We start from the raw sequence: 19,371 nt of genomic DNA, 5'->3' as shown, positions 1-19,371 counted from the left end.
AAATTGCATTAAAAGCTATAGTAAATAGGCTTAAAAGATTTTTACCTTCTATTATTAGTGACACTCAAAGTGCTTTTGTTCATGGAAGATTGATCACTGATAATATTTTGGTAGCTTTTGAGGCGATGCACTATATTAAACAGAAAAAAGGGGGTAAATTGGGAGATATGGCTCTCAAATTGGATATGGGCAAGGCCTATGATATGGTGGAGTGGGCATGTTTGGAGAAAATCATGGAGAAGTTGGGTTTTACAGAGAAATGGAGGAACTTGGTTATGAGGTGTGTTTCTTCGGTGACATATTCCATAAGGATAAATGGGAAACCAAGAGGGCATATTGTTCCTACTAGAGGAATTAGACAAGGGGGTCCTTTATCACCATACTTATTTTTGTTATGTGCTGAAGGTCTTTCTTCTTTGATTAGAAGGGTAGTGGAGAATGGTGATATGGAGGGTTTGGCTATTTCTCGTGGTGGCCTTAGGCTCTCACATTTATTCTTTGCCGATGATAGTCTTATTTTCTGCAAAGCTTCTATGGATGAGTGCAATTCATTACAAAGAATTCTTCAAGTTTATGAACAAGCTTCTGAACAACAGTTCAATCGTGCCAAAACCTCTCTCTTTTTGAGCAGCAACACTAGGTGATGTTCAATAGGGGATTAAAAATATGTTTGGGGCACAGGTGATACGATAGCACGAAAAGTATCTGGGGTTACCTTCGTTGGTGGGGAGGTGTAAAAGGAAGATATAAAGGAGAAGTTGAGCAAAAAGTTAGCCGGGTGGAAAGAAAAGCTACTTTCAAAGGCGGGCAAAGAAGTGGTCATTAAGGCTGTTGCTCAGGCTATCTCTACTTACACCATGAGTTGCTTTAAAATCCCTGACTCTCTATGTGATGAGATGACTAGTATGATTCGGAATTTTTGGTGGGGTCAAAAGCGAGATGAGAGGAAAATGGCTTGGCTTAGTTGGGAAAAACTTTGTGAGCCTAAAGAAGTGGGTGGTATGGGTTTTCGAGAGTTGAAACAATTCAATCTTGCTTTGCTTGCTAAACAGGGATGGTTGTTGCAAACAAAGAGGGATACCTTAGTGTATTGAGGTTCATGCCTCTGTTGGTCATAATCCTTTGTATGCTTGGGGGAGTATTATGGCGGCTCAAGCCATTGGTCAACAAAGTCTAAGGTGGTCTGTGGGGAATGGTGAATCTATACAGGTTTGGGGGGATAGGTGGCTTCCTTCCACGTCAACACACAAAGTGGTCTCACCAAAGCTTTTCCTACATGAAGATACAAGGGTTAGTGAGTTTATTGATCTGGATGTGGCTGGTTGGAAGGGTGGAGCCTTGGATGCAGTGTTCCTACCTCATGAAGCAGAGCTGATTAAAAGCATTCCCATAAGCTTACAGCTACCGGAGGACAAGCTGATTTGGGCTCTAACTTCTAATGGTTTTTTTAGTGTGTGTAGTGCTTACAGGTTAGCAATGGATCAAGCAAGGGCTAAACAGAGTGGATCAAGTTCAGATAATGGCAGAATCCGTAAGTTTTGGAGGCAATTGTGGGCCTGTGGCGCTTGGAAATACCTCACAAAGTCCGTCATTTTGCATGGAGAGCAGTCAAAGGAATTTTGCCAACGAAAGTGAACCTGGAGAAGTGTGGAGTGATACATGATGATCGGAGTGATGAGTGCAATAAAGAAGCTGAATCAGAGGGACACTTGTTGTGGTCGTGTCGTCGAGCTCAGGAAGTGTGGCAGAATTTGAAGCTCCATTTTAACTTTGAGCAGCACAGGATTCGGTCTTTTCAAGATATGATGTGGCTGTTACTGATGTCTGAGAACCTAGATGAGGATTTGGCCAAAGCGGTGGTGATGATTGCTTCGGCGATTTGGCACAATCGGAATGAAATTAGACACGAAGGTAGGAGGAAAAATGGGAAGGAGATAGTCCACTCGGTGATGCAGTACCTTCAGGAATTTAATGAAGCAAATGTGGGTCTTCCATGCCTTGATCGTAACCATGTAGTGGCCTGGGTTCCTCCGTCTGCTACACAGTATAAGGTCAACGTGGATGGTGCGGTTTTTGCGGCACAGAAATCAATTGGAGTTAGGGTTTTAATCCGTGACTCGTATGGTCAAGTGGTAGCTGCAATAAGCAAGAAGATCAATGCCCCGTTGCGTCCATTGGAAGCTGAGGTGAAGGCATGGGAGGAAGGTGTGAAGTTCGCTAGGGAGGTTGGTATCTATGACTTTACGTTGGAAGGTGATTCACTAGTGCTATTTAATGCTTTAAGTGGACTATCTAATCCACCTGCTGCTGTGGAATCTATAGTCAGAGGGGTTTTAATGGCTTGTGGGTCTTGCTACAAGGTTGATTTCTCTCACATTAAAAGACAGGGTAATAGTCCAGCCCATTTATTAGCAAAACATGCTTTAGGCATTGTTGATTATGAAACTTGGATGGAAGCTAGTCCTTGCTTTCTTGAGCAATCTTTAATCCATGATGTATCTTTTATGGTTTGAAGTTTAATAAAAATGCAGTATTCACATCAAAAAAAAAAAAAAAAAAAAAAAAAAAACTCCCAAGAAATTCCCTGTTACCTGCTTCTCCAAAATTTTCATCTCCCATCAAAAATTTTCTATCTCCCTCTTGCTTATTCGAAATTATTTATGTCCCTCTCTTCTAAAAAATTTTAATCTCTTGCAGCTAGAGATTTCTTATTTCTACAACTACTGATACTGCCTTTCTCTTCACAAGAATTTTTTTTTTTTTTTTTACTCCCACTAGTAGAGCTCTACGATTCCACAGGTTTTCTCTCTCTCCAAAAGCTTGATGGCTAATACTTTGGATTGACTCGTTTGCACTAGTAAATACTAGCTATTACAATTATATTTTCAATGGGTATCGTCACATGGCAATGAATCAATTGGGCTAAAATCACATTAAATGAAATTTTTCCTCAGCCTGTCAAATATAAATAAGGGCAATCTTATAGACAAAACATTCAATTTTTCCATTTGTGTTTTTGATGATTATGACAGTTAAGCCGAATGATAAGAAGAAAATATAGTGTATCACAAGATTGCTACACAAAAACTTTCAGATTTGAAAGCTTGTTTTATGCGCTGCTTTTCTTTTATCTTTTTTTTTTTTTTTTTCTTCTTCCTTCTTCTTCTTAGTGTGTTTCTTTATGTGCTACTTTACATAGGGTAACATGGGATATTCTGTTGGAGTATGTTACATTATTGGGATGGTTTTACTTAGGGGTGTTCACCAAACCGCAAAAACTATACCAAAACCGCTCGCAAAATGGCATAATCACACCACACCACAAATAACAATGCACCGCACCGCATGGTGCAATGCAGTTTGCAGTTTTATAATGAGAAAACCGCACTGCACCACACCCTCTTTTTTTTTTTTTTTTTTTTTTTTTTGTACAAGATAGAATTTCTACTCTAACCTAATCTAAATGTATATGTGTGTGAAACTCTCTCCTGGAGACTTGAACCCCAGCCCTTGCTCCCTAAACCCCACAAGCATTTCTACTTATGGAGTGACCATCGCACTAAGGGTGCGCGATGGTTACCGCACCCTCTCTATATATTAATATATTTATTTTTTTTAATATTAAATATATTATCAATAGTTTAATAACTTTAGTTTCCAAAAAAATATATATAGTTTAATAGTCCTAGCAAGTGTTGATTAGGAAAGCCAGTCCAAAATTAAAAAAAAAAAAACTAACTCAATTACTTAAAATTTGGCCCAAAACAAAGGGAAAAATAGTTTTGGGCTGGGTAAGAAAAGCCCAAAATTCAAAAAATATATCAACTTAAATCCATTCAAACCGCATTTTAAATACCGCACTGTTCATGTGACCGTAAAAATGAGATATGATGCAGTTATGGTTTTAACTAAACTCTAAACTGCACCAAACCACATCGCACCACACATGTGACCACAAAAATGAGGTGCAGTACTGTTATGATTTTAGTTAAACTGTACCGCACCGCACCACAAACTTTTACTGTTTGCTCCACTTATGTTATTGTGTGTTATATTTAGTGTTTGAGATTGGGAAAAAGTACAATCATCTCAATTCTGGTTATTCATATTTAATCTTTCTTTAAATTATCATTTTGTTCAATTATAAAAATTGTGTGTCTAAGTATTTGCATATTGTTTACGTTTTATTTATCAACTTCCCATTTTATTTGTTAATATTTTAGCTGCATTATGATTTGTCTTTTTAGATATGGATTCAAATACACTTGATTCTCAAGGTCCTTCTAAATGAAAGTGGATTCTTGTTGAAGATTTGACACTAGTGGAGGCTTTTGTAGAATATCTCCATGAAAGGGAAGGTAACCTTGAGAATAAGTTTAAGCCTGAATATTTGAAGGTCTTGGAATAAAAGATTTCTACCAAATTACCTAATACTAGGATGAAAGCAAAAGCAAATATTGAATCAAGATTGAGGACTTTAAAAAGATTGAGTATTTTACCATTGTTTAAGTAAGATTGTCATTTGTAGGTCAAATTTTACAAATGTGGGACACTTGATTGAAGACCCACAAGATTTTTTGAACGAAAAATTGATTACTGATGTAGCTACTTCTAATTTTAATGCAATGAAATGAAAATTTAAAAAAAAAAGAAAAAAAAAAGAGAGAGAGAGAGAGAGATTAGGTTTGTTGGAGGTCCTCCATTCAAGATTCGGTTTGTTAAAACAATCCTTATCAAAAGTGTATTTGTAATTTTATAATAAGGGTATTTTAGGCAATTTGATTTAAAATGTTTTTATTCCATTGTCTTTAGGGTTTTATTCTTGTGTTATCATCACACAAATGAATAATAATAAGTATTACATTACAACATCTTGTATTTCTTATAATACCTATTCCTATTTTTATATAATTACCATTACAGTTAACCAAACTTGCCCAAAGGCTTTTATTATATGTATATATCCTAATTATTAACTTGCGCAATGCACATGAAATTTTAACAATTTTATTTCCTCTTTTATGGTTGTTTTTAATAGGAATTTATAATGAATTTATGATGGAATTATATATTCTACCTTCCATATATTCTACCATTTAAAGAAAATATGGTGTCAAAATTCTAATGGAGGATTTAAATAAATAAAAAATTTGGGAATATATTCAATTAGAAATGTATATTCTTCTAAAAAAAATTAAAAATATATATTAAAATAATAACATGTAAAATTGTGAGATCTCAAAAGCTTTTATAACACAATATTATGAGGTCAAATTGCTTTAATTTTATATACTATACTAGGTCTACAACAACTCACTCTAAGAAGAATGTGGGTTCCATTCTTTCAAGAAAAGAAAAAAGAATGTTGGTCTCATGGGAAAATCACTTTTATGTAAAACTAAGGTGTAATATAGGGATTCAAATCCTCTAAAGTTTCTAGGGTAGTTTACCAAGTAGATTTCTTTAAATTTTCACCACCAACTTACTCTTTTAAAACTACAAATAATAAAACTACAAATAAACATGGACAATCCATCAATCTGCTAACGTACATTCTTTAGTTTTGTTTGTCATGCATCCATTTTGCACCCAGAAAATCAGGGTCAATGGGAAATTTCTTTTAGTCTTCTAAGGAGGCCCTTTTGCCCTTGGCTAATCTCACCATGAACAATTATCAAACACCTTGTAGGCAAACAGTACCCATTTGGCTAATCTCATCGTATGTTTTGACAACCGTATACATTATCCTCATCTAAACGAAAAAAGAAAAAAGAAAAAGCTTTTCTTGAACAATTATCAAACAGTAATGCTATAGTGAAATTGCAAAACAACAAAAATCTAATATCAAGCATATGTTGGGAATACCGGAAAAAAGAAGGAAAGAAAGAAAGAAAGAAAGAAACTAATATATAATAGGCAAATGTAGAGAGAACAAAGAATATAGAGAGTAGGATAGCAAATATACCTAGCCTTCATTGGGCTTTCAATGGTCATCCATGGACGATTGGAAGGATTGAGCCAGATGGATCTATCATTTGTTGTTGAAAGGCTTGAAGGTTTCAAGGATTGCACCTTAAAGCGTGTGAAAAGTTCTTCGAACAATTTTAAGACATATATAATATTATGTTAAAACCAATTCACATTTTTTTGTAGCATTTAAAATAATTAAACATGTCAACAACATGAATGTGTCACTCCCATGAGTTTATTTTTAAAAAAAATTTCCACTAAGTGTGTCGAAGATTTTCCACTTGATATTTGTCAATTTGATCCTCTCGACAATGCAAAAACCCTTGAGCTTTGGGTTAGGTAGGGTTTTGGTGGGAGTGCAAGAAAAGATTGGGGAGTTGGAAATAGATTTAATGATTCATAAAGTGAAGAAAGTTTGGAAAGGAACTAGAAGAAATTGTTGCTCAGCTTGTAAAACAATTCTATTCCTTTTCAAGTTCAATTAAAAAACATTGCAATGGTCATGTATGGATTTTTTTTTGGGATAAATAAGAATATATATTAAAAAGAGAGAAATGCGGGGGGGGGGGGGGGGGGGGGATGGCCTAAATCCATCTCTTGGGCTTTAGGGAGAGAAGAAATGTTTAGAGGCCCGTTCTACTTACAATGGGATGCCCAACAAGAAAGGTTGATGGCAAGGTAGTTAATGTCTTAGGGAACAAAACGAAATCCCAGCACACAATAGAGCATAAAGGAGTAGAGGAACTCTAGGGTATTGGAGTAGGACTGATTAGGATCTTTAATGATGAGGTTGTAGTCACCTTCAAAAACGAAAAAGGAGAGCTCTCATTATGGACTGCCAGTTTGAGAGCCAAAAGCATAGCAGACTTTTCCAGTCAATGGATCCATAGGTGGCAATAAGGATGACTCACTGGGCAAAGAGAACATTTCCAAAATCATTCCAACATATAGTATTAGCTATAGAAAAATTTATGCGTAATAGCAATGTCAAAGTTTATTTTCATCCATCCAATTTGGGGGGGTTGCCATGAGGTCGTCAGAGGGGATGTCTGAGCTATCCAAGCTTCAAGGTGCTCAAGGTAGGTTTTGTTGATGGACTTAGCTACTTTCCTAGGCTTTGAATGGGTACTTGCTGTTGGGGATTTCACCAAATGAATGAGTAATAATGAAAGAACAAAATGAACACATGAAGTAAATAGAAATTAGTGATTAACTTGGAGGCACAATTGAATGTTATCCTTAGATAATATTTATCCCCATATGCAAGTTGCTAAAGGGTTTCTACAAACTTGTCCATAGGATACAACCAAGTTTATTGGATTTTACAGATAGCAATTTTGGGTAATATCCACAGGATTTCTTATGTTTGTTGGAAACTAACTTTTGGGAGAGAAAAATTAGTTATCAAAATATAAGTCACTATTTATACCCAAGTGATTATAACCCTTTAATAGGTACCTTTTCATTCAATATACACCTTTTGGTCAAAAGACACTATTGATATATATCCAATATGAAAGGTTGTGTCCTTTCAATAGATACCTTTTCATCAAAATCTACTTTTGATATATTTCCAATATGAAAGGTTATATCCTTTCAATAGACACCTTTTCATATATATATATGGAACTTGAATTTTCACAAAAAAAATTTCAGTACTCGAATTTTTCACTTTATTCATTTTACAAATGAATACTCTCCAACCTTATATCATTATTACAACCTATCCTTGTATATACCTATATATATACAACAATCTCCCACTAGGTTGTAATAATATATGTCTCACTTGATTGATATTCTATCATGCATAATGGAAGGTGTCTTTCAACTTAAACCTCCCTTTAGTGTAATTGTTCAAGAAATCAACAGAGTTAATACTGGCTTGGTGCTTAAACCAAAACTCTTATTTGTTGAAATTAGAAACAACACACACATGAGAATATCCACAACACATTTAAAAATCCATGTTGTTAGCACTATTATGGCCTTGTGCTCTTCCCGGTTTAGTGAACATGTAAAAGAGAAAACCCTTTTACTCTTGCTAGAAACGGCACCACTCCTATGTTCACAAAGGTGAAGTTTCTTCTTATATCCCTATTACACAGACATTTATGATTTATGAACTTCATTAAGAGTTTAAAACTCATCCTCTATTTTCATCGTAACAGTTTGCACTAATCCATCCTAAATGAGACACAAATTTAGTGCTCTTACTAACCATGTATCAATAGCTTGTTGTTATCCTTTAAACCTCTTGGATTAAATCAATTCAAGGTTGGGTTCCCACTATTGGTGATTCTCTAAAAAGAAGGGTTTTAATCTCATTCCAATAGATGTTCTCATTACCAAGTCTTAAGACACACTTCGGTAAATGACCTATTTTGAATTTACGTAGGCAATGGATTAGCCCAACCACACTTGACTTGCCTTACGTATTCTTGTCTTAGACTTTTAAGTCTAAATTCACTTTGTATACAATTTATGTATACCATACGCATTGTGGTTTCACAACTACAGTACAATGAATGGCTTACTATGATTGTGGTCACAACACTTTATCAAAACCTTATCCATTTTCCTTCCTTGCCCGTTACCATTATAATCATTGCTTTTAATTTAATTCTATAATAGAGTAAGAAATACATCTTATTTCTTTAATGCTTACCCATAGCACTCCCACATGTAGTGATTATCTAACTAGACATAAATATTATTACTTACATCAATAATAGAATTAACTTTGAATATTTTATATAATAGATGTTCATCACTATTAATTACTTTATAGTGATCAATCTTAAGTTTTAGAAACTTTGAAAGTTTACATACTGTGAAGGCAATGTCTAGTTGTGCTCCATACATGATACGCAACATGTACTTAATTCACTAGCAAACTCGAGCTATGCATTCGCCCTTCCAATAATCTCTTTATTTATTATTGGAATCAGAGTGTTTTTGCTTCTTTAACGATAATAAAATCTAATAAGCAAGTTCTCAACACTAGTCTCAACACAATGAGATAACACAATTCCCAATAGAATGAGACAACACTAATCTCAAAACGAGATTAATATAGTGTACATCTTCACTATATTTCTTTACTTGATTCTCATTCATAAAAGACTTTCATTTAATTATTTAAGGAAGTACAAACCCATAGGTCTTTCAAGCAAACTTCCTTACCAAGATCACTATTTAAGAAAGTCATTTCACATCTATATGATGAATACTCAAATTATATGTGGAGACACAATCCAATATTTCATTATTGATCATTGAATATTCAATTAATGAACTCACTTGTACTCACTGTATTTCACAAAGAGATACTTTCAAAATAGGATCACCACATATGCTTGATTAAACTTAAGACATCTACCACACATGGCAGAATTTAATCACAACGAATTTAACATCCCTAGATGTTAATTTGCAATACCTTTAACAAGCACATTTTTTATGCAAATTAACATCCTTATGAGTCCATGACTCTTTTGAGGGTTATATCCACACACTTCTTGGATATCATAATTCCACAATTTGAGTTTCTAAACCCCCATATTTGGGTTTTCAACCATTCCAAAATTCAAATATATATACACATTGTAATTACATACATCAAAATGTAATAATCAAACATAGTGAATTTCTTTAAAATTATATGAATGATTTAAAAAAAAATATCAAACTAATAATACAAATATTTATTAGTGCATAGATATCAAAATCTATTTTTTTTCCTTTTGTTTCAAGCCTTTTACAATTAACCTTAGGCCAAAAGATTTTATATCTTGTTCTAATAACCCCACTCTCAATCAATTGGTTTTGAAACTAGAGGTAGATCCATTAAGACTCAATTGTTATTAAATATTATTGAGTTTATCTTAAGATTAATAACTTTTATATCAGAAAGCTACATCATTTAGAAGTACAAAGCCTTCTCAAAAGTTTAGGATCACTTCCTTCAAAGAATATTATAAGCATTTGTTTAGGACTACACTTTAATTACCTTCAACAAGGTAAACAAGAGCTTCTTATGAAATAAAATTTGGATGGTGTGGTTCGTAGCCCCTGCCCCTAGGAATGGCAATGGGTCGAGTTCGGGTCGGGTATTTTCATACCCGGACCCGACCCGCGGGTCTTAACCCGAAGCTTGAACCCGACCCGTTTACTAACCGGGTTTTTTTCTCGGAGCCCGAACCCGCCTCCGCCGGGCTCCGTTAAGCCCTGCTAGATTTGGGCCCAATCTGCAGCCCAACCAAAAAAAAATATTTTTGAATGGCCATTGCCCATTTCTCTGCGCATTTTTTTCTTTTTAGTACACAAAATATAAATTATGGAGATGAGTAAATAATAAAATTTATAGAATATAGTTTTAAACTCATTTTTAAAGGAATCCTCTTTGGCCTAATCAGATCTATGATTTTCACTTTCAAAATTACAAACCAAACACAAATTTCAGATCCATGATTTTCATTTTTCCCTTTTAGAAGTCATAAACACAAACACAAACTCACACGATTGAGGCGAACTGAACCCAGAAAAAAAAAATGGAGAACGATGATTTTCATTTTTCCCTTTCAGAAATCATAAACACAAACACAAACTCACACGATTGAGGCGAACTGAACCCAGAAAAAAAAAATGGAGAACGATGATTTTCATTTTTCCCTTTCAGAAATCGTAAACACAAACACAAACACAAACACAAACTCACACGATTGAGGCGAATTGAACCCAAAAAAAAAAAAAAATGGAGAACGAAGTGGAGTGAGGCCGTGTCACGCTTGTGGCCATGGGTGAGGAAGATGAGATGAGAGGGGCAGAGGATTGTGCGACAGTGTGAGATCGGCGATGGCGAGGATGAAACGGAGTTGAGATATATTAGAGCGCTTGGGATCGGTGACACTGACAAAGAGCTTGGGACGGCGGTGAAGGCTTGGGACGGCGGCTAGAGTTGGACTGGCGGTGAGAGAGTTGTCTGATCTCGCACTGTCGAAGTGAGGGTGAGGATTGAGGGAGGGAGGGAGGCGTGGGTTCTAACTTTGAGTTGGTGCTGAAGAACAGAAGAAATGAGAGATTAGATTTAGGGTTAGATTATAGGGGTATATATATAGGAGGGGTATTTTTGTAATATACAGTACCGGGTTTTTATCCCGGCCGGGTTTCGGGTCGGGTCTCGGATTTTTTTGATAAAACCCGGACCCGACCCAGACCCGTTTCGGGTTTTTTTTAACCTATATCCGACCCTATTCCTAATCGGATCGGGTAAAACCCGATCCATTAGGGTCAGACCGGACCGGATACCCGTGGGTCAGGCAGAAATTGCCATCCCTGGCTGCCCACGTGAGGTTCGCAACCCCTGCCCCACGTGGTTCAACCTCCTTAGCTGCAACACTTCAACTTCAACGCTCAACCATTTATTGCCCAAACTAAACTGTTGGCTAACTTGTCTTCCCTCTATCTATTGGCCCCCACCTTCCCTCCAATCCCAGAGGAGATCCTTTCGAATCTTCTCTTCATCCAAATTATCTGTACTGTTCCTTCTTCTCTTTATTATATTATATTGCCCAACAGTTCAATCCAAACTAACCAGAAAAAGAAAAAAAAAAAAAAAAAAAAAAAATTACACAAATTTTTTTAAAGGAAAGAGAGCTTTGAATTCACATTTGGTGCTGATTGATCTGCACACATCATGGCACTCAGCGAACCAAATCCCAACTTCGACTCTCACGTACCTCAAGAACTCCTCAAGCTTTATCTCCGCTCTCTCTTCGTCATTTCGTCGAACACGCGCGCGCGTCCCGGAATCGCTTCGTCGTCGAGATCGGCGGCCCCGGAGATCCGTAGACCGTCCGATCGTTTCTTTCCCGGAAATAGGTCACCGTTGATTTCGCCAAATTCGGCCTCGACGTCGCGATCGTCGGAGCTCGAGCTGTTTCTCGAGTTGCAGCCTCTGAGGATGAGGAGGGAGCTGTTTCAGCACGAGGAGTTTGGGGAGCTTATTGAGGTTGTTATGGATTTGGGAAGGCAGCCTCTTGCGAGGTTTCCTTCGGGTGATTGGGTCATCTCGGAGCAACCTGTTAAGCATGAAGAGTTAAAGCACGCGATATCTAAGGTGATCAATGTCATATGGTCATTTCCATTCTCGAATTGTTTCATTGCTATTGGAGATTTGAGTTCACTGGAATTCTTGCATGGCAATGAAACTGCTTCATTTGTAACGTGTTTCATTAAGTGCTTCTGCATTTTAGACTTGGCTTGGCTACTAATATGACTGTAAGTACAAAATTTACTTACAAAATTAGTTTTAACTTTAGACTCCAATCTTATTTAATATCTTTTTAGTGGAGGCAAATTTTGATAAATCTACAATTAAATTACATTTTTTTTTTATATCCTCCTTGCAAAATTTCAAGAATATTAAAAATCAATAGTTATATCATCAATAATTTTTTAAATTGCAAATTTTTATAATTTAAAATTATGTATAAAATATAAGTTTTATAAATCATATAGTAAATAATATCCGATTGATACAAAATTTGACATGTATATTAAGAGTGTAAATAACATTCAATTCAACGATTATATTTTTAAAATATGTAGTAATATTTATTTTATTGAGTGAGTTTGTCGCATTAAATTACAATTAATTTTGTAACCAAACTTTGTCCATAATGTTGTAGACACAAACTATTTTACAATATTTTTACAAACTGTTACTGATGTGGCTTTAGTAATTTTCAAATAATTATTGGTAAATATAAATTTGATGTTAGTAATGACCCATATTTGAACTAATAAGAATTTGTCATATCAATAGTTTGTAAAAATGTTATAAAATAGTTTGTGATTGTAGCTGTAAGGACTCAATTCGTAACGACCCCAAAATGATGTTGGGTTCGTACGTTAAAAGGCTCAAACAATAAAATTTGTAGAGCGTGGGTTTGAAAGGTTAGGCCTTGGTCATCGGACTATGGTTGGTCGTGGTGTTCATACGGAAATAAACTATGCTCGCTCGAGAAGTCTCTCTCCTCGGTACGGTCTGGGAGGCTCTGGTTCTTAGCCTTTTTTCCCAGCCCCTTTTGTGGATTGCTTACTTCTCCTTTTATATTATCCTGTACCTCTCATCCAACGTCCACGTGTAGGTTCAACTTTCCAGGACTGATACTTGTCCCATCAGCCCATAGCCAAAGTGATTAGGGGTGGTTGTAAAAACTGAAGAGTATGGTCCTGTCAGATGCAGAGTATTCAATGGCAGTAATGGCAGCTTTTCCTTTGTCCTTTGTCGCTATACTGTCCAAGGGTCCTTTCTCTATCAACGCGGATATTTTAGGTTTTTCCCAAAATTGTTCCTATACTGTTCTTGCCCTTTCTTTTAGGAGGGCCTCGGGGATGCCGAGGACAGAGTCATCCTCGGCTATGTCTCAAGGTTACTTGGATTTTTATTATATGTCCTCGGCTATATCCCTCCTCGGCTCGGGCCTTGGGTCCCAATGTAAAAGTGGGTCAGGGCCACAAATTCTTTGGCCCCACAATAGTCCCTCAAAATTCTGCTGCCCAACCTCTTGGTCGGGGAGGAGGATTTTGCTGATATCGGGCCTATACCACAGTTTGTCTAGCTTTGCCTTTCATTAATGTCGGTGTCTTTTAGTTTGCCTGGGAAACGCTCCCGGTCATGAGACATTCCTTTAGTTTTACTCACGTCGCGCTTCTGCCGTTTCAGTGTACGAGGCGTGTTTTTAATAAGCTCCTTTCACGAGGCGACACCCATTCAACGGTTATAAACGGTGTTGGGAGTTGAGCGGGAATTATCTCATTCTGAGCTTTCCTTGGAAATCTGTACAGATTAAATGCCACCAGTCTTGCCTTCCGTATAAGAAGCAAGGCAGGAGGTCACTTCCTTTACGCATAGACTCTTCAGTCTTTCTAAAGTCCTAAACCTCCAACTACGCTTAAAGTTTTCCTTATTAGCATAATCAAACTTTATAGTATAGTATGTTTGAGGTAAAAGCGGGGGTGAAGGAACCACATCCTCTCCAGAAGCACCGGGTCCCTCCGAAACTTAAGATGACTCGATCAGGGCAGGGTAGGCAGAGACTCAAGATATTTTTCCTCTTCCTTCAGCCAAAATTCGAAGCAGGTGTTAATCGCATCAAATTTTTGGTGCAATGGAGCTGGGATTGCTCACCATCAGTACCATCCGCTCTCTTTCGAGCATAGCTAATATGGCACCTGCGTGATAGGAGTCAGGGCTGACGCAGGGACTAAGCATCCCTACTTCTTCCTCTCTTCCTTCACTGGTGCCTCCTTTTGCCTCATCTTCTTCTTCTTTCCCATCACCGGATCTATCCTGGTGCTTTTACTTCTTCCTCTTCTTCTCCTCTTCTAGCAAAGGGGGTCACCCTCTCATACATAATCGCTACTGGAGCAGAGTTTAGAAAGATTTGTCATTTCCTTGTATTTTTTTATTTTTGCTTTTGTAATTAGCTTCCTGTATAGGCTTGTTTAAGCCCCTTATTGTACGCTGTACTACTTCTTTATATTAATAAAAGTTGACATTATTTTATTCTATGTATTCTTTCTTTTCTGCAATAGTTATGCTGTGAATGGATGTGCTATTATATGATGATTTTTTATTTTTTATTTTTTATTCTGAACGATACTTAGGGCCGAAACCTTTGTTAAGAAAAAAATATTATTCTGAGCTTATTGAAACTATTCGGCACAATAATGCCGACCTGAAAAAGGTTACATACCCAAGACTAGCCGAGATGACAGCTGAATGCTCGGTACTGTGTATGAGGTAATCATCCGAGGATGGGTAACCCAAAATGAACTGCTCATGTGGGTCGCCATGTACTAGGGTGCTTTGCCATCTTCCTAATAACCTTCATAGCCTTAGCCATTTTTGGCATCCGGTCCGAGGACCGAAGTACAACCATACCGAACTTAAACGCTTGTTTGCATCAGTTCCCTTAGAACTGAGGATCTGAGGACAGGTCGGGATCTTCATTCCGTCTAGGACTTAATCCGACTTTCAGTAAATAATCTTCCCGTAGGTCTGAGCAATCTAGAATTCTCCTTAAGTGGTTGGTTTCCCCATAGGTTTGAGTTCGAGGACCATGCAATACCTTGGTTTTGTCCAAAACTTAGCTTTTTAAGTAGTTGGTTTCCCGATAGGTTTGAGTCCGAGGACCATGCAATACCTTGGTTCTGTCCAAAACTTAGCTTTTTAAGTAGTTGGTTTCCCCATAGGTTTGAGTCTAATTACCATGCAATATCTTGGTTCTGTCCAAAACTTAGCTTTTTAAGTAGTTGGTTTCCCCATAGGTTTGAGTCTGAGGACCATGCAATACCTTGGTTCTGTCCAAAACTTAGCTTTTTAAGTAATTGGTTTCTCCATAGGTTTGAGTCCGAGGACCATGCAATATTTTGGTTCTGTCCAAAACTTAGCTTTTTAAGTAGTTGGTTTCCCCATAGATTTGAGTCCGAGGGCCATACAATACCTTGGTTCTGTCCAAAACTTAGTTTTTTAAGTAGTTGGTTTCCCCATAGGTATGAGTCCGAGGACCATACAATACCTTGGTTCTGTCCAAAACTTAGCTTTTTAAGTAGTTGGGGGGATTAGCCCCTCGGTCAAGGCGTGGGACATTGGTTTGGGGGGATTAGCCTCCGGCCAAGCCCCTAGAACCATCCGTGCTACTGACGCTTCGAAGCGTAGCCCCTAATGGAAAAGCGTAGCCCCTAATGGAACTTTATATTAGGGCACTACAACGGGCTGTTGGAAGTGATGGGGGGACTTTCTCGACCCACCGCCTGTGCCAACACACAAGTCTTCCCACAGACGGCGCCAATTGTAAGGACTCAATTCGTAACGACCCCAAAATAATGTTGGGTTCGTACGTCAAAAGGCTCAAACAATAGAATTTGTAGAGCGTGAGTTTGAAAGGCTAGGCCTTGGTCACCGGACGATGGTTGGTCGTGGTGTTCATACGGAAATAAACTATGTTCGCTCGAGAAGTCCCTCTCCTCGGTACGGTCTGGGAGGCTCTGGTTCTTAGCCTTTTTTCCCAGTCCCTTTTCTGGATTGTTTACTTCTCATTTTATATTAGTTTGTACCCTCATCCAACGTCCACGTGTAGGTTTGACTTTCCAGGACTGATACTTGTCCCATCAGCCCATACCCAAAGTGGTTGGGGGTGGTTGTAAAAGCTGAAGAGCATGATCCTGTCAGATGCAGAGTATTCAATGACAGTAATGACAGCTTTTCCTTTGTCCTTTGTCATCATACTGTCCAGGAGTCCTTTCTCTATCAACGTGGATATTTTAGGTTTTTCCCAAAACTGTTCCTATACCGTTCTTGCCCTTTCTTTCAGGAGGGCCTCGAGGATGCCGAGGACAGAGTCATCCTCGGCTATGTCTCAAGGTTACTTGGACTTTTATTATATGTCCTCGGCTATATCCCTCATCAGCTCGGGCCTTGGGTCCCAATGTAAAAGTGGGCCAGGGCCACAAATTCTTTGGCCCCACAGTAGCATTTCTCCTAATATTATACTTGGAGCACTTTTTATGTTATATTTATTATTTTTTGGGGGGAGAAACTTATGTTATATATGGATTTAGATCTTCTAAATTTTCTAGGGTACTTTACCAAATAGATTTCCTTAAATCTTGATAATATTTTAATGATTTAATGGTCTAAATTTTGCTATGTCAGCATTTTACTAACAACAATCTTAATTATTTTGCTTGCAACATTATTTTATTATTTTAAGAATATTGTTAGTAGAATGCTGACATGGCAGAATTTAGACTCTTAAATCATAAAAGAGTGGTTAGGATTTAAAGAAATTTATTGGTAGAGCGTTTTAGGAAATCTAGAAGATCTGAATCCTTACAACTTTTATTACATTACATTAATGTGATGTGTTAACTTTTAAAAACAAATCTAGAAAAGTGGTAATTAAAAGATTATTTATTTATTTTATGAGTCCTGTTAACTGGTGTTATAAAGACATTTTTTAATGGACTAGGAAAGTTTTTATACCACTTTCATGAAAAATATAAAAAAAAAATTATTAAATTTCTAAAAATATTTCTTAAATCAATTCCCTTAGGGCATCTGTCAACTTTTTTCTTATTTTATTGATGTGGCATTAATTATGTCCTTAGACATGTCAGATTATAGGTTTTTAATTTATATAATAAATTGATAGTAACTTTGGCATTTTCCTTGTGTGATTGGCTGTGCTGATTATTGATGAATAACCTCTTATAATAAAATATTATTTGGATTACATGAGTATGGTGTATTAGTTAGTTAGGATATTTGTAGAGAGGTGGATGTCTAGAGAGTTTAATGTAAAGTTGCTTGATTCTATTAGGTTGGTGATTTTTCGGATGACAACCGTTCGGGTATTAATAATTCTTTACATCGTATAAGTGCCATTCGGAATCGGAAAATGCAAATCATTGGCCTCACTTGCCGGGTTGGTCGAGCTGTATCCGGAAGTGCCGGATAATACGTGACTTGGTTGAGGGCGGAGGTTCCATCTTAGTCATAGGGCCTCCTGGGGTCGGCAAGACAACCTTGATCAGGTACTTACATTTCTGATGTGTAAAATGAAGCTATTGAGTTGATAATCATTTTGGTAACCATTTAAAGAATTGATTTTTAATGTCAAACTTTTTGTGTGCAATTTCGGTTGATCCATTTTTCATCCTCACCAACAATGCACTGTATATCCTGTCCATGTTTATACTTGTTGTCAACTACAGTGCTTTTTTTTTTTTACATTTTGTTCTTTTTAATACTTTTGAAGAATAATTTCCCGCCATTGGCTTGCCATCATTGTGTTTCTTCATATCCTACTATAATTAGTTGGTGCATACTTTTTCATGATAATGATCTCTACTATATAGAGTTCAAGTTCTTCCATTGTAAGAAGAACACAAAAAGGATGAATTCAAACTTTAATGAGCATTTGAAATTGACGCTCTATTCTATCACCTTTCTTTTATTGTGGCTACAAGCATCAAGAATACACACTTTGCTCGTGCAGAGAAACTGCTAGAATGTTGGCAGATGAACACAGGAAGCGTGTTGTTATTGTGGACACATCTAATGAGATTGGAGGTGAAGGAGATGTTCCTCATGCAGGAATAGGTCGTGCAAGAAGGATGCAAGTTCCTAATGTTCATATGCAGCATAATGTAGGGGTGGCAAAATAAGCCCAAACCCATTTGCCCACCCAAAGCCGCCTACTCTAACTAAACCCAAACCCACCTAATTATTAGTTGGGTTAAATGAGCATCAACCCAATTAGACCCAATAATTATTGAGTTTTAACTAAAAGCCCATTGAACCCCATTTAACCCAAAAACAATATACCCAAAATCAACCTAGCCCTTCCCACCAAAAAAAAAAAAAAAACCCTGCCTTAGACGTTTCAGGGTTTCAAACTTTCAATCACGTTGGTCAATTTCCAGAACTTTCCCTCATTTTCTCGGCCTCCAATCATGTTTTAGTCGGAAACCCAACAGCTTTAGTGTTGAAATTTTCTCAAAACCCAAACCCCTAAAATTGAAATTTACTACTTCAACATGGAAAGTTCAGTCCCGCTAATTCAAACCTCAATTTCTTCGCCCCCTAGCTTTTTGTAAACCCTAACTCTCTCTCTCTCAAATTCTCGTCCTCGATGATTGATTCGCCACTCTGAACTGCAATTTCCGGTACCAACCTTGTTTTCTAATTATTAGGATTTTCAAGTTTTGAAATTTTCCCTTGTTTTCTTCGCTCCCAAACAGAGTCACAACACTTTTACTGTCTCTTTAGCGTGTTACTTTGGCTAAGCATGTTGTTTATATTGCAAGCAAATTTGTATTAAATCTTTGAAAGACTTTGCATTGTTTTATTATCAGAAGCCAGCTTTGCTCTCTCTCTCTCTGTAATCAACTCGGCAATCGATCTTGATTTTCTCGAGGTCTGGTAAGTTTTTTTTTTTTTGAAAGTTTCAATTTTGATGTCATTTCTGGATTACCCAGAAGAATTTTATGCTTAGAATTATGTCTTTGTAATTGTGGAAATGGGTCACCTCAGAATTTTATGGGTTTGGCTTCTTTGATCAAATTTGATTACTTTTGCTCAATTTTTATATCATTTTTGGATTAGCCAGAAGAACTATGCTCAAAATTGTGTTGTTCTTTGTAATTGTAGAACTGGGTCACCTCAGAACTTAATGGGTTTTGCTTCTTTGATCAATTAATTACTTCTGCTCATTTGATTGCTAGTTCTTACATGGTTGGATCATGGAATTCTAAAACAATTTTTTTATTTTTTATTGTTATTGTTATTATTAAAACTTTTACAATTCTGATATGCCTCTGAAATTG

General features: G+C 36.8%; 1 protein-coding gene across 1 annotated transcript; it reads left to right on the top strand.

Annotated features, from left to right (window-relative positions):
- Positions 1-11,403: 11,403 nt before the first annotated feature.
- Positions 11,404-17,577, top strand: LOC126717890 (protein SEEDLING PLASTID DEVELOPMENT 1-like). The gene is made up of 2 exons (XM_050419844.1): positions 11,404-12,091; positions 17,364-17,577. Exons 1-2 carry the CDS (start codon positions 11,669-11,671, stop codon positions 17,499-17,501), a joined length of 561 nt encoding a protein of 186 aa, XP_050275801.1. The 5' UTR covers positions 11,404-11,668; the 3' UTR covers positions 17,502-17,577.
- Positions 17,578-19,371: the final 1,794 nt, after the last annotated feature.

Source organism: Quercus robur, chromosome 3, assembly GCF_932294415.1.
Source record: "Quercus robur chromosome 3, dhQueRobu3.1, whole genome shotgun sequence".
NCBI classification, from domain to species: Eukaryota; Viridiplantae; Streptophyta; class Magnoliopsida; order Fagales; family Fagaceae; genus Quercus; species Quercus robur.
The sequence above is the reverse complement of the archived record's forward strand: the minus strand, read 5'-3'. Positions and strand labels throughout refer to the sequence as shown.